Source organism: Adiantum capillus-veneris, chromosome 24, assembly GCF_014529385.1.
Source record: "Adiantum capillus-veneris isolate H3 chromosome 24, ASM1452938v2, whole genome shotgun sequence".
Classification (NCBI taxonomy): domain Eukaryota; kingdom Viridiplantae; phylum Streptophyta; class Polypodiopsida; order Polypodiales; family Pteridaceae; genus Adiantum; species Adiantum capillus-veneris.
Genome location: NC_140954.1, coordinates 45088356 through 45104619, shown reverse-complemented (window position 1 = coordinate 45104619; position 16264 = coordinate 45088356). Strand labels below are relative to the sequence as shown.

General features: G+C 43.8%; 1 protein-coding gene across 3 annotated transcripts in view; it reads right to left on the bottom strand.

Annotated features, from left to right (window-relative positions):
* Window positions 1-4031: 4031 nt before the first annotated feature.
* The window catches only part of LOC147426298 (PPR containing protein), a 44105-nt gene continuing 31872 nt past the window's right edge, over window positions 4032-16264 (bottom strand). For 2 of the 3 annotated variants that reach the window (XM_086498523.1, XM_086498524.1), the window contains exons 3-10: window positions 11988-12331; window positions 11165-11276; window positions 10725-11069; window positions 10474-10636; window positions 10084-10207; window positions 9957-10010; window positions 5339-5572; window positions 4147-4701 (exon numbers count right to left, since the gene is read on the bottom strand). In XM_086498523.1, coding sequence (XP_086354649.1) covers window positions 4600-4701; window positions 5339-5572; window positions 9957-10010; window positions 10084-10207; window positions 10474-10636; window positions 10725-11069; window positions 11165-11276; window positions 11988-12173 — 1320 coding nt within the window. In that variant the 5' untranslated portion in view covers window positions 12174-12331 and the 3' untranslated portion in view covers window positions 4147-4599. Of the gene's footprint in view, window positions 4702-5338; window positions 5573-9956; window positions 10011-10083; window positions 10208-10473; window positions 10637-10724; window positions 11070-11164; window positions 11277-11987; window positions 12332-16264 lie in introns of all 3 variants that reach the window. The other variant, XM_086498525.1, reaches the window with a different exon arrangement.

Here is a 16264-nt window from a genome sequence, read left to right as displayed (position 1 = left end):
GATATCAACACGATATCGTCAACATACAATAAAAGAGGGATCCATGTCCCTGCAAGCTGAGCACCTCTATCTCCTCCTCTGTCAATATAATCAGACCTCATCAACATACATACCAAAGAAAGTAGAGGACAATGGGCATCCCTGTTTCACTCCGATAGTGGAGTGAACTATGTCAAATATCCCCTCTGGAGTGCGTACATGCCCATCACTGAACTGTACAATGCCATAATCCCCCATATCAGCTCTGTGGGTACCCCCAATTCCATAAGTCGGCACATCAATCTGGCCCTCGGTACTGTGTCAAAAGATTTGCAGAAGTTCACAAAGCTGCAATATATCCGTCTACCATGTGCCCGACTCTCCTCAATGATAGCTCTGAGTGTAAAGACATGATCCAGTGTGGAGAAACCCCTCCTGGAACCAGCCCGTATGCCCATAGTCTCTGCCCAACTGCTCAGCCTATGCTCACAGAGAGAGAGAGAGAGAGAGAGAGAGAGAGAGAGAGAGAGAGAGAGAGAGAGAGAAATGAAATGTTATATTAACATCTTCAAAAGGCCAGAGTGACCTATGAGACCAAACTGATACAAAAGTGGTGAATCTGTTACAATGTCTGAAAAGTGTGAAAGTGTGAAAATAAATGCGAAAAGCTAAATACAAAGTATTAGATAAACTTCTTAGGAGCATTCTGGGTGTCTGGCTAGAATCCTTCTAATCCTTTGTTGTAGTCTCCTCCGGTGAAGTGTGCTTCTGCATCTCGATCGTGGTCGTCTCGATTTCCTAAGCTCAATCGCCCTGTCAATGAGGGTGCCTTTGGTATGAATGTGGGTACTCCTTTGTGCTCGTTGCTGGCCTCTTGCTTCTCCTTCCATTCTTGCTTCTCTCAATCCGAAGAAATCTGTGATCTGCCTCTCAGGCTGTAGTGCTCTTTGTCTTCTCATTAGATTATCCATGTGCCGATGTAGTTCTAGTAGGTAAAGGCCTAAGCACCTTTGATCTTGGTATTGCATGACTCTATCTAGAGGTCCAAAGCCTTCTTTAAATAGGCAATGGAAACGCCCACGTATCTCATAGTATACGGTGCAATGGCATATGTAGTGTAATTCTGTCTCCGGCTCCATTCCGCATAACTTGCAAATTCTGCTCTCAGGTGGGATTCCCCTAAATCTGCCAAATTCAATTTCCAGCTGGTGTGAGGATGTACGAATCTGACCAATAGCACATCTCAAACCATGAGACAGGTGGGTATCCATGTAGCTCGGGCGAATCACAAAACCATCTTCAAATAGCTGTAGGAAGTTTTCTTTGTAGTCGGCCATCTTCGTGCCCAATTCTTGTGTAGGGTCTACCCATGTCCTCTTAGTATCCAACTGTATAAGATCCTGGCGGATGATTTTATTAATCTCCGTTCGTGTGATTGCCAGTGATGGAGCCTCAAGAGAGTATTGGAAGGGGGGTAATCTTTCCATATTGAACCCGTGTCTCTAGAACCACGAGGACAGTTGCGCATACCAGCATGATGTATCTCCTTTCATTGCTAACTGTCGAGAGGATTCGAGGGCCAATCTAGTCTATCGGCAATTATTTGTATCCCACAAACCATGTATAAAGGACACTGATCTGGTAAGAGCTTCAATTTCTATCGGAGGGGCAGCTAGTTCCTCTCGGGTAATCGCGTGTGGTACGGAGGCCTTGGCTCTAATCATTCGGGAAATCATAGATACCAACGGTCTCTCCATTGACTTCCAATTATCCTGATCCACAGATGGTCCCCAAATCTGGACCCCATAAAGCATAGCCGAAGCCACCACAATATCAAAGAGCCAAAGTTTTGTTCATGGTTCCTGAAACTGCACTTGTGAACACATCCTCTCCAACCCTCCCAAGGCCGCAAAGGCTCTGGACAATCTAGCATCCGCTGCTTTCTTAAGAGTAAACTTTGGTCCTGTAAATACCACACCAAAATGATATATTGACATCTTCAAAAGGCCAAAATGACCTATGAGACCAAGCTATTACAACATAGTGAATCTGATACCATGTCCGGAATAAAAAAGAACTGAAAAAAAAAAATATAACTACTACAAGCTTGGATTGTATGGATGTGACGCTAATACAAAAGTGCCCAGTACAATGTGTAGTACAATGAGAGAAGGGGAGGGGGGGGGGGGGGGGAGGTATGGTAGAGATCAATCCTCATCTGCACTCTGGACATCGAGAAAGTATGGCTCGAATCCTCTACTGTAGTCTTCGTCGATACTATGTAGCTCCTCTCCTCAATCGCGGTCGTCTAGATCTCCCTAGCTCCAATGCTCGGTCTGTGAGAATGCCAGTAGTGGTAGTATGAGTGCAGGCAGAGCTTTGCAATGGTGGCTGCTTCTCTGGGTGTCCAATATCTAGTGTAAAGAAATCTGTAATCTGTCTTTGGGATTCTCTCTCTCCAACTCTCCTCAGTAAAGTGTCTCTATGCCTGTGTAACTCAAGTAGATACAGTCCAAGACATCTCTGATCCTCATAACTCATGACCCTAGATAGAGGCCCAAAACCCTCTCTGAATAGACAATGAAAACGGCCTCGTATCTCATAGTACACTGTGCAATGAGATATGTAATGTAACTCTGTCTCTGGCTCTAGATGACATAAGCAGCATATCTTGCTATCTGCTGGTATCCCTCTGAATCTGTCAATCTCAATCTCGAGCTGATGTGAGGATGTGCGTATCTAGCCAATGGCACAACGCAAACCATGAGAAAGATGAGTGTCCATATAGCTAGGTAGAATCACAAACCCATTCCTTGTGAGGTGGAGAAGATGCTCTCTATAGAAAGCCATCTTCGTGCCCAACTCCTGTACCAGCTCTATCCATGTCCTCCTCGTGTCCAGCTGAATCAGATCCTGACGGATGAGTCTAGTAATCTCCACCCGTGTCAGAAACATCAAGGGTGCCTGTAGGGAGTACTAAAAAGGAGGCAGCCTATCCATGGTGAAGCCATGTGTCTGAAACCATGATCTCATATGTGCATACCAGCATGATGTATCCCCCTGTAGAGCTAACTGTCCGGAGGACTCTAGGGCCAACCTGGCATATCTATCTTTGGTAGTATCCCATAGGCTGTGTACAAAAGAGACTAATCTGGTAAGCGCCTCAATCTCCATAAGGAGGGCAACTAACTCCGCTCGAATGATATCAGGCGGTACGGAGGCCTTGGCTCTAATCAGCAGAGAGATCATAGATACCAAGGGCCTCTCCATACATCTCCAACCATCCTGGCCTACAGAAGGTCCCCAAACCTGCACCCCATATAGCATAGTAGAGGCAACCAAAGTATCAAAGAGCCATAACTTTGTCCTAGGTTCCTGGAACTGAACCTGCGAACACATCCTCTCCAATCCTCCCAAAGTCGCATAAGCTCTTGTCAGTCTAGTCTCTGCTGCTCTTCTGAAAGAAAATATCGGCCCAGTAAAGACTACCCCCAGGTAAGTGTAGGCATCTGTATACTCCACAATCTCCTGACCATATGTGAAAGTAGGTGCTGATCTCCTGATCCACTGTGGTGTGGTGTTAAACACCATAGCCTTGGTTTTACCAAGGTTTACAATCCACTATCCTTTGCAAAACTGTGTAGTGCATCCAAAGTCGTTGCATACCCTCTGGTGAGTCAAATATCAACACGATATCATCAGCATATAACAACAATGGGATCCACGCCCCTGCCAGCTGGGCACCTCTGTCACCCTCTCTGTCAATGTAACCAGACACCTCATCAACATACATACCAAATAGAGTAGGGGCAGCCCTGTTTCACCCCAGAGAGAAGAAGAAGAAGAAGGAGATTTTATTTAAGTCCTTTAAAAGCCAAAACTGGTCTACATAACCAATCAGATACATCCATAATCACAATCCACTTTCAAGTATCTTTGAAAAATAAGAATAAACATAAACGCAAAAATAACTTCGAAGGCTCTTGTGACTCAGAAGAGCTCACAGAGAGTAAAAATTCCAGAAACAGTTAAAACTTCTCGCACTAGTTAAAGGCTTTTGAACATGATTGATACTGGACAAATGAAATATAAGTTTAAAACACAAAGAAGGAAGAACACACCAGAAATGAAACAAGGAAGAAGTCTTGATCCAGCAAAGAGATGTGGTAATACCTAAAATGAATATACCTCATTCACTAAAATATGAACTTTACAAAGAAGTGATTTCTATTTAATCGATTGGGGATTTTTGGGTGTCACCTGCTGGAGGGAGGTCCACCCACTAAGGACTGCAGAGGAAACCCTACCTGCAGTCTCAGGGCAATGTAAGCTAGGATAGGCTGTAAAAGAAGAGTGTGTGTCAAGGACGATAACCTCATTGCGAACCCCTTTGACACCTATAGAGTTGCCTGCTTTGTATCCAAAGTTGGCATGTAGTCTATTCTTCTAAAACCGATCGGAATCTGTCCGTCGTAGTCACTTTATATACAGGAAAGAGACTTGAACTCAGCTGTCAGCAACAAAGCACCCACCCTTGCTCGTGCTGCTCCAGAACTTCCTCAGCCACATCCAGAAGCAATCTCAATGTATAAAGAGATCTTGTTCATGTATTGAACCATGTTATGTACTAGGAAACATCACCCTCTTTGTACCACATTCTGAACAGTACTTCGAACTCTCGCGCAAATAGCGAGCACCACATTCATCGCAGAATTTTCCTGGCTGAAAACATCGAAATAGTTAGTCTGGGCACTCATGGGCCGTCTTTGAAGCATAGTTTTTTCAAACACCAAACAAATATCAAACACAGAAAAATTTGAAAGTATATGTAACAGGTTTGATTCAAACCCCCTAAGCCAAATCCAACGTGGCTCTATTCTTTTATCACTTTACAAGCATTTGTTTGTAATGATCCACAAGACCATTGATAAAATAAAGCATTTACATGCATTTTAATGGCAATCTGACAGTCAACATAAATTTGAATCTCAAGTCAATGACCATTAGGATAGGAAAAACCTTTTTTAAACACAATTACGGTCAATTTTGAAATGTCATTTCAAACTCCAAACATTTTAAACAAGTTTGAAACGAACTATGCTTTCAAGTTTGCATGTGATGCAGCTAAATCACCAAGTTGTGTGCAGGTAAAAAGCCACTCTAATACTAATGATACAAAGAAGAAAACTACTTTAAGAGCCCTCTCAAGTATTGTAATCATAAGAAACACTTGATCTCTCAATGAAGTGCAGTGCCTACTTCCTAATGCCTATTCTTAAATTCCTTTTAACATAAACGGCATCAATTTCACTAACAACATCAACTGCACTAACCGTGTGTTGAGCAAGTTAAACCATACCATGATGATCATTCGATCGCCTGCATGTAGAGCCGTAGGTAGATGCATCAAGTGTGGGTTGTGTTGTGGTGGCGATGAATGATGGACATGTAATGTCTCTCCTAAATGAGGAACATGAGAATGTGATGCATGGGAAAGGAGGGATATATGCTGCTGCGGGTGTGCAGATGGATGAGACTGATGATCTGGATGGCACTCCATTGGGTGGGGTTGGTGCTGGACTTGGTGTTGCGGCTGCAATAAAAACACAATGTTAGCAAGCATTCCTTACAAGAACAATTACTTTTGCATTCATACACAAGAAGAAAGGACAGAATGCAAGAGTTGCTCAAGGCCTGATCTGTCATGAAACAACATTAGTTTCAGCTTAATGCTCTATGCCCTGTACTGTTATGTGCAATTTTGTTTTGCAAATTGCCACAGACGGGTGCACATGCACAATCTTTCGAGGAAAATTAAGTAATAATGATAAAAATACAATTGCGCTCACCCTTCAACTTGCAATGGTGTGCACACATGTACACGGATGCACACACAAATTACACGGGTGGAGCCATGTAAGAAGGCTAAGAACAATTATAAAGACCTCAAACTGCTGGAGTGAAATATCAGACAATCACAAAGAGACTGAAGGAGCTGAGTTTGAATTGAGCGTTAAGGCAAAATGGACAAATTGCTGCCACCACAGAACGCTTGCTGAAGATGATTGCATGCATACATAGTTAGTCTGGAGTGCCTAGAACTGGCACCCAAGTGAGAAAATCGGGATACACTGGTAATGGTCGCTCCATCCACCGAAAATCTAGAAAAATCCTCCAAAACTGATGCAAGGTAAACAATGTTGCAGCATTTTGCTTGTTCTTCATCTCTAGATTTTGGAGCATGGTAATCAATTTTGGTGTTTACATCATTGGTGGAAATGCAAGCTGCCTCTTAAACAGAGGGTTTTCTTTTGGCATTGCATCACAAGCCCCACTTTTGCTGTTTCCACTAGCACAATGAGACTGTACCGCTCTCATGCTCAGAATTTTCTTTGTGATGATAGGGAGGAAAAATCTAGGGTGTTTATACCTCAAAATCCAGCGAGGAAGAATGAGCAAACAATTGCATTGGAAGCAGTGCAGAAGAAAAAAGCAGTCCAGACGATCAAAACACCAATCCTGCAAGGACTCCGCAGTCTCAATTGGAGGAACCAGCTGAAAAGGCCTATGAAGCTTTGTAACAGCTCTCTATATTGGCCGGTGATGCATACCCAAATGCTATGTCCTACCAGCCACCGCAAGAGAAGAAAGGACCATAACATCTGCACTAACCGCATCGTCAAAATGATGTAAACCAAGCGTAAAGAGATTATATGGGTTCTTGGGATGTTTTTTCTTTTTTCCTGAGAAAAAGATCCTTCCATTAGTTAATAAAACTGCCCGTAGGGCTACAAACCACCTCTACTAGAGAGGGCTACATTAAAAGCATGGGGAGACTCCCAGTGAGTAAACAAAATATGTACAATGAAGGCTAAATCACAAAATGGAACGAGGAAAAAGCCACACTGGTGGCCGGTAATGCCATCTAGGCGCACCCTGGACCATGGTAAAGAAAGGCCCTAGGCGCCAGAGTCGTAGAAAAGCCTCTTTGCGCTCTCGTATGCGGTCTGAGCTGCCTTGCAATCTCTCAAACTGACCCTTGAGAGTGTGAATCAGCTCCAGCCAAAAGTCGCGAACAATCTCTGCCGATGGGACAAGACGAGCCTCGAAGATGCGGAAGCAACGGGCCTACCATATGAACCAGAGTGTCAGGCCACATATGAACTCCCAACACACCTCTCTCATTGCACCACTCCTGGGGGGTAAGCTCTGTGGCAGGTTGGATTGTAGGTCAACGCCCCTAGATCACTATCATCCTACTGGTGGAAGCCAACTCAAAATGGAGCGCAGGGCCCGTGAGAGTGGACCAGGCTGCAACACCCCAAGTATAATGTCGAGTTGTGGAAAGAGCTGGCGGCAACCGAAGAACCTGAAGCCAAACCTGTTGTGCCATGGGACAGTCCCACAGACATTGACGCTAACTCTCCAAAGGATGGCCACAAGTTGCACAAATGTGTACTAGCCAGCTCCCGATTGCGGTAGCTCCGTATGCGACTAGCCACTAAAACATAGTAACTCTCCTCGGCTGTCTGCAATCCCACAACCGCCTGACAAGAACTCAGCTGTGAGACCCTCCTCCTGCCAATGAAGTGCTGCAGTAGCACGAGCCTCTCTCCGTGCTGCCAGTATATGGCACCCCAATCGAACTGTGCATTGGAAAAAGGGGGTCCCAGGTGATCGGCTGAAGAGAAGGAATCTCTCCAAAACCACTCTCCAGGGTCCCACTGTACTCGTGCTAGAGGACAGCTCTCCCAAGCCTAAAGCCGCCAGTGGCCTGTCTCAAGATCTACTGGGTCAATATCTATGACACAAGTCCTCCCATAAATGCCCACAACTCGTATCCTTAGAAAACAACACTCTGCAACTTGTGGAGCCTCTACAGAGACTCTATGAAGGCGACCCTCTCCTTGAACCTCAAAGAACATATGGGAGGGTACGGACTCCGAGCAAGCACGAACTGCAATGTGGACCTCCAGTCGCGCGAAGGCCCCTATCCATCTGGGAGCTACTGCCTCTAGGGGGGTGAGCCAATCAGCTGGTAAAGCCTCTATAATATCCTGACACATGCTCTGCACCCCCCTCATGCCTCGTAAACCTGAAAACTGAAGCCAGCCGCCAAGAGTGCGGGCAAGACCCTCTGCGATGGGACCCCAAGAAACATGAGGCTTGAGGTGGCCTCTCTGAGTGCTAACCATGGGGTTCCAAACAAGGGGCTGCCTCAAGCGCTCCTCCGTGCAAGTGGGTTGATGCTGCTCCACGCCACTCAACTGCTCCCAAGACCTAAGCAGGCTCGCAACGAACCAATCCTCCAATCTCCTGCTCAGACCAACTTTGTGCATCTCTGTAAAAATTCACTTGATGGAAGGGCTCCAAGGGCCTCCTGCATGAGGGACTCGAGCTCAAAGCCGGTGAAGCAACAACTCCTTCCACGGCTCCTAAGGAGGTATCTGCTCTACCGTGCTGGGTCAATGATCGCCAGCCCCCCTGAGAACATGGTAAGGTGATGACCTCCCAGGTCACTTTGACCGGGGCGAACAGAGTGTCGCGCTTTGACCACAGAAAATTCCTGATCAGCCTCTCTAGCTGGCTGATATTAGAGCTCGAAAAGATCCAGCAAGATGTGATGTACCACATAGTAGCCAATAGCACTTGGTTGGCCACTACAACCCTACCTACCAAGGAGAGCCGTGCCGAACTCCGATGAAACAGTTTCCTCCTAATGGACAGGAGGAGGGGAGCAGTTTGCTGCTCTAGGGACAAGTCCAAGCCAACCTGACAACCCAAATAGCGTACTGGAGTCCCTGGGGAAATCCACTTGAAGCCCTCACCTGGCGACCAATCAAGCGTAGGAGCACTGCCAACCCAGAAAGCCATTGTCTTCCTCCAGTTGATCATTGCTCCTGATGCACAATAAAACACCTCAAGAGCCTACTCACACCTATGTAGATTGGCCTCCTGGCCCTCCAAGTACAAGGCTGAGTCGTCGGAAAACTCAGCGTCAAGTAGCTTGTCTCCCCTAATAGGGAGCTCTAAACCACGCAAGCCAACCTGCTGTGAAGTCAAAAATCTACTCATCGCCTCAGCATAGAACAGAAAGAGGAAGGGGGGCGAGAGGGCAACCTTGTCTGACCGAACGTGTGAGAATGAAGTGTTCCCCTCTTCCCCCCTGCCAAGAGCACCTGACTGTGCGCACACCTGTAGAGAGCTGACACACCCCTAATCCAAGCATCTGAGAAACCCATCCTGCGTAAAGTGCCCTCCAAAAAGTCCCAATCAACTCTGTCCTAAGCCTTCTCAAAATCCAAGAGTATCACAAGATCCTCTCCTTGGAGACGTGCGAGGGCAGACGCCTCCCAAAAGGTGAAAATGGGTTCTTGGGATGTTGTCGGGCCAAGATCAGAAAGTGGAATATGGGCAACCACGTACGCGACCAGAAGCACACCCACAAACGAGCATGTGTACACAAAAGGCTGCTAACATCCTAACCCCAAGGCTGTAGTTGATGAAGAAGAGCAGGTAGCAAAGAGGCCTTCCGAGCAAGCATATGATAATGAATATGAAGAAGGTTAAGGGCTGAGGCCTCCATACAATTCTTTTAAGCAAACACAAACCTTTGCGATCAAATTGAGGGTGCCACAAATATTATGGCCTTCGACATGAACCGACCAAAATATTTTGCATTTCAAGGCATCAACGGAGAATGAAATTGTTGTAGGCTATACTATAGAACAATGAAAATGTGGTGGCCAAATGGAAAGCTTCTAAAAATTGACGACTAGTCAAGACCCAGCAGACCTTTGGTACCCAAGATGCCTAACCAACTGGACCATGAGAAGCAAATTGACCTGGCCATAGATGTGAATGCTAGACATATGGACACACATACACACAAATCAATGCAGCGACAAACCCATGCCTAGATCTACAACACCTTACTCTTGGATCTCACTACAATTCTAAAGGAAAAAAGAACTTACAAAAACCTGAGTACTCTGGGGTGAAGCTAGTGTAGATGGAACTCCAGGATAATTCTGCAGAACATCTGACTAGTGAGCTTTCATGAAAGAAAGAAATGGGTAAACTAAGGTAAGGGGGCCAAACTACCGAAAAGGATGGAACACTTGACACAGATTGCTGAGGCCCTCTTCGAAATTTATGCCGAGGTGAAAAGAACTTATAATCTCGCTCAGAAATAGCTGCCTCTTGCCTTCCTGTCAACCTTTTAAACCTACACTGAGCACAGTAGAGAATGAAATTACTAACACCATAAATCACAAGCCTCTGATTCATATAAAAGAGACGTTATGTCAAACTTGTGAAGTTAGGAGTTCCCTCACTCCAAACAACAAGTGCCCAGTTTCTGATGCATGGGCATGTATGGCCTTTGACAAAGAAATATGCAATCCATATGATTTACAGTGGATACTTTTAATACTTTTAACATTCCTAGAAGAAAAATGGGCTCTTCATATCTATATGCACAAAAGAACATACCACTCTGCATCCTCATAACACAGATTGGGGCGTTCAACAAGCTCTAATCCATGAACAACCACAAATCGCACCCGCTTCTCGTCACCTGAAATCAAGTGCGGGAAGCGATTTCTTGCCTCCACAGCAGATGCCATTTCTCTTCTTTTATATGTATGTGTCGACCCTATGAATGCAGAAATAATATACATTCTAATCAGATAAACTTTGTTTTCAACCAGCTACAAAACACAGTTATCTGAAAGAGCTCTTACCAGACTTCGGATATTGCTTTACTAGCTTTCTGTAAAGCCCACCCGCAGCTTCTAATGCCACACCCATGGTTTTTTCATGCACATTATCCAGAGTTGCAAGGCGAATATTTATCTCACTGATGAGGGTCTCATAAAGATTAGCAATATATGCTAAAGGTAACACATACTTAGGGTCTCCTTCAAACTGTACATCTCGAATTTTCCTTTTCTTCTGCTTTTCGTTACCATTTGGACTATTGTAAGCAGGATCTGGTGTCTCCGTGGATGAAATCACGTGGGCGGTTATGAAGTGTATAAGCAACAGATCCAAAAAGCGCGATCGAGCAGCTTCTATGGGAAGAACATCTGCCAGGAATATCGTCATTTTAGGCAAACCTCAAAGCCTCGTTCAAACCCTGTGCAGCCTCTAAAAACACAGCAACTGAGTAGGGAAGCCTCACCAGCATCCGTCAGCGTGCCATATGGCGACCTTGGAGGCTCTTCACCATCAAGTGCCAGCCCATCTTCTACAACGTGATGTGAAGAGTGACTGTAAGGTTGGCTAACACAATCCTGGGAGCACAGAAAACGTTGATTATGCAAGAGAAGAAAGGAAGATCAGAATTAGTATTAATTCCTCAAAGCATGCACACAAGCATGTGTCTAACCTAAAAATATCAACACACAAAGCATACAAACACTACCACAACTAGCAAATCCAAGCTTTTACAAAACTAAACACTAATTTGGTACCAGAATAAGACACTTTAGTGTCCTTTTTGCTACATCTTGAAAAGTAAAACCAAAAATCCTTTTGTAAATATTTTATGCATCAACAAATATTTTTGAAGAGACTGTCTTCTTAGACTTTTGAGCTTGCCTTGAAAAAGTAGTGGACCCTAGGAAAGCCCTCACAAAATAGCACGCGGTGTTTTCCAAAAACAGGTGAAATAAGCTTAGGGAAAAAAAGGACACCTGGAAAAAAAAACATATTGCTATATATTTGTATAAGATTTAGTTCACAAAAAAATGTGATGTAAATTTTTTCTCGTAAAAATTGTTCATCAGAAAATTCAGCTTCCACAGCTTCCGAATCTTAAAAGGATCTATAGAAACGTGCTATTGATAAACTACTCCATGTTTCCAGAAGACAAGTAGCAAAAGGAAATGCAAACAAGGAATTTTAAAATAATATTGAGATGTCAAGAATGACAAAAAGAGAAAACAAATAAACTCCGTATGTTCTAAAAAGTCAGGAGCTTGAAGTGGACAAAAGGCCCTTACCGCAGAATCTGTGTCATCCTCTTGCTCCAAGCTATCAGTTGGATGACCATCTTGGTCAGCATCAACACCGATACCATCAATGTCACCACTTCGGGAATCCACTGTATTCAGATCATGAAGAGGCCCAACAATGATGGTCCCCGCATTGAGGTTGTAAGGGGTTACTGGGGTCAGCCGCCCCCTCATTCTGTCTATCTCTCTCGGACAAAGGAGAGACGTAAAAGAAAAAGGGGCATTGGAAGCCAGAATGCTTGCTCCAAGCAGCCACAATAAGGTGAATTTTTAAACTTTCCTCAAATTCTTGAAAGTAGGCTAGGTGAAGAGATGGAAGCCCCTCAATGTACCTTCAATGCAAGAAACCAATCAATTCTATTGAGAAAGAGAATACCTTCAACATCCAATTGAAAATTTAACTCGCTTTTGTACTAAGTAGGGTTCATAGATCAAGCGGGGTTCATACTTGAGCATGTGCACAAAGTATATGTTGAACCAAACAAAAAAGCCAACACAACAAAGAAAGGGTGTCATCTTCAGACCCCCCTTTTCTACTGCACATGCTCCCATACCAGCTGACAGGCTACCACAACATCACCTATAAGCTACGATGCTACCGCATTCACAATGCCAGGTAGAGATCAATATATTTACAGACTTAAATACTCAAGTAAAACAAGGCTGCATTAGAATCAAAATCATTACCATTGTCCTATTAAGAGCACTAAAAGAGAAAAGTTCGCATGCACACTGCATTACAGAATCTTCTTTGTGTTCATGGGAGATAGTATTTAAGAACTCCTAGCTTCAAAATCTGGTATCTTTCAGCAACTTAACAGAAGTTCACCAGTTTATTGTTATTAGATAAGAACATTCGCTTAAACTCTGAAGCTATCAAATTTAGCCTGATTTGCTTCATTCCAAGGTCAATGCATTCCGTAACACAGCAGGTTTGGATATGATCACTGAGCTCTAGGTCCAAAGCATCAGTCACAAGGCTCAAGAACTAAGCCTCCTTTGACCCTGAACCTAACAGGGTCCCAATGAGGTATACCAGAACCTGTAACTTCGATATGAATCATGATCAGCATTTTCAAGCACAAAGGCATGAGAAGCCATTTCTTAGTCGACACTTGCCTAGCCTTGCTGGCTCTTTACTGGCTCTAAAACTAAAACTCATGATTCTTTGTCAATGGGTACAAAAATGTGCAGACATAGATTGTAGCTTAAGTATAGCATTACATTCATATTGAGAGTCACTTTTCCGGGAAAAAACTGCATAATACTCAAAGAATTATTTGTATGAGAACTATCATTGGCATATTCAACACTTGCAGCCCCCAAGAAAAGAACAAGTCAAAGCTACATTTCATGGCAACCCTTGTTGGAGATTGTGTCTGATGTCATCACCAGAGGTGATGCATAGGTTGCATATCATGGTTATATGGCTCTTTAAACTCTATGTATGCATGTTACCTATTTTTAGCTTTATCGAGGTTTTTGGCTTATTTGGCCATTTTAGCAGTTTGTGAGCACCTTATGTCCAAATATACTTTTTTAAATGTCCAGCCACCCTAATACGTGGTCATCATTTATTTTTGTGTCCAGGCACTCAAGGTTACATCTAGCACCCAATCTAGATCTATCTAGATTTTGCACATGAAAGTCATATATAAGTGCCCCCTAGGCCTTTCATTTTGTATCAGATCTTGCGATTTTGATTGGTGGCTCCCAGAGCTAAAGCTCAACGTAAATATACAAAAGATACAAAAAAAGGCCGATTGCAGAGGTGTAGTCCTTAATCCTCAAAACAAAATCATAGAGAGCAAGACAATTGTCACAAAGTGATGATGTGACTACACCTGAGAGAGACAAACTGATAACATGGCACCCGCCGTACGGGCTGCTTTTTCGGTCCACTTATGAAAACAAGTTGATTTGAGAGCTTTTAAGTATAAATTAGAAGATAAAACCAAAGGCATTTGACAGAGAAGCCGAAGAAGAGGAAGTCAATCATGATGAAGATGATTAAGTTGCAGAAAAGCAGGTCGAGGAAGTTGAATATGACATTCAACCAATTGACACAATCAGAGAAGGTCATCCAATGGTGGACCCGACTTCGGAACTACACCTGGCTAATGCAGATTTTAAGCACCAAGTGGAGGTGCGAGTATTCATGGATCGACTTCTCGGCTTCACCAAGGATCCTGTATATGCCAAACATATACGAAATCGGCCAATGACAAAAGTATACGAGAAGTCGCAAAGTGTAGCCAACCCTAAACTCAAATCGGGGATGTAGTGAAGGCAAATGCCAAAAATGACATCTTCCTTAAGCAAGCGAATTAAAATTCTCGTGTAACAATGGAGGACATCCAGAGGGAGATAGAGCAACAAGTGAGCAGACATATGAAGAGCTTGGGGTGTTCTCCTACTTGAAAGGGACATAAGTCCAGGTCTTTTCCCAGCTACTTGGGCACGAAGCCTACTTTTTCTGACCTTGCGAAAAAAGGGTTTAGAGGTGAAGCTTTTAGAAACACCGTGTTGTTCTCTTTGAGGACGTCTTTCTAAAAGAGGTGAAGCACGTGTTGTTCACTTTGAGGACGAGGATATGGACTCTACAGATGAAGATAAACAGAAACAATTGCAGAAAAGAAAGCATCAAAGATCTGAATCCTGCAGGCACAAAAAGTATTGAGATGAGGAAGACGAGGAGGATGACAGACCTCCTACCTTTGGGTCTACTTTTGGACGCAAATGAAGCCACGTTCTTCAAAAAACTATGTATGAGCCGAGAAAGGCCAAGAAAGAATTCATAGATGGTTGTCAAAGTGTCAATTTTGATACTCTTTCTAGGTTCACAGATACGAACAAGGCGTTGTCTTCCATCTATCAGTTTGATACCCCTTTCTTAGGAGGCAACTTTACAAAAGCTTCCAAAGTGGGGAAAGCTGCTTCTCATCTTTAGGGGAATGCACACACTCGTTAGTCAACTCTCTTGTTGCACGACATAGCACCTCACAATCGGGTGGGGTTTGAGAGACTCTTCTCGTCTCTATGGTTGCACCAAAGAATGAAGCCAAAATTCTGATGGCATGGACATTGGAACTATCTTAGAATGATCAAGGATGATACACTTTCCACTTACACTCAAAGATTTTGAGACACTTTTCATCCCGTAGCTTCTTTCGGAAAGGTCTCTTTGCTAGCAGTGTGCAACAACTTATCAACCATGCTCACGACAGCTACTCACTTTTGTCAGGCTCCTTGACACTTTAGACGGGTACTCTGGTATCCAAATTTTCATACAAAGGGACTTCCCAAGGAAAGAAGAAAAGCAAGAAACTTGTGCAACAAAAGAAATCTACTGTCCCTCAGAACTTTGTTGAGCACAAGGCATAATACTTCAAGCAAGGGAAGTGTTACGGGCATGGAGAAGTGGGACACATTTTGGCCAAGTGTCCTTAGGAGGAGGAAAACTCTGAGGATAAATGAAAACTTTGAAATCCGCCAAATAGCGTTTGGCTAAGAAGGGAAAGACTAAAGCACGTTTTATGTCAGATTTCATGGGGATGCCCATGGATCACGAAGATGAGAGTACCCGAGCTCTGCAGAGCGCAAGGCAAACTACAAGATCAAGAGGCCGACATGGGAGCCATAGACAAATTTATCTCTATAAAGATTGCAACCATCTTGGAGCCAAGCCTCCGGATATGGGATCACAAATGGTTGCAGAGCTTGCGGCACAAGGGCATAAAGTCATCGTAACGCCTCTCTTGGGCAAGTTCCACTTGCATTGTCAGGGTTACATAGGGCATGAAGACTTCCACATCATTCCATCATGCCACTTGAGAGGTGTGATGTACTTTTGGGGATGCCTTGGCATCAAAAGAATAATATAGTGGTTCAATCTAAGGCTAGGAAACTTCCATTGAAAACTAGTAAAGGCAAAGAAGTGGTCATTGATGTCAAATTGAAGGGCAAGTCAGTCCTATTGTATCGGCTTCGGCCATTTCCAAATTGAAGGGCGAGTCAATCCCTATTGTTCAATCTAAGGCTAGGAAACTTCAATCGAAAACTACAAGGGCAAATAAGTGGTCATTAATATCAAATTGAAGGGCGAATTGGTCCCCATTGTTTCGGCTTCGGCAATTTCCAAATTAATGAGATCAAGTCTTTTTACTTATTCAATCTTTTGTAGAACCTATGAGTGAATCTGAGGATTTAAGTTTTTCAGGGTTAGAGTCAGAGCATCAGATTTTCCTTCAAGCTCATGATTGTTT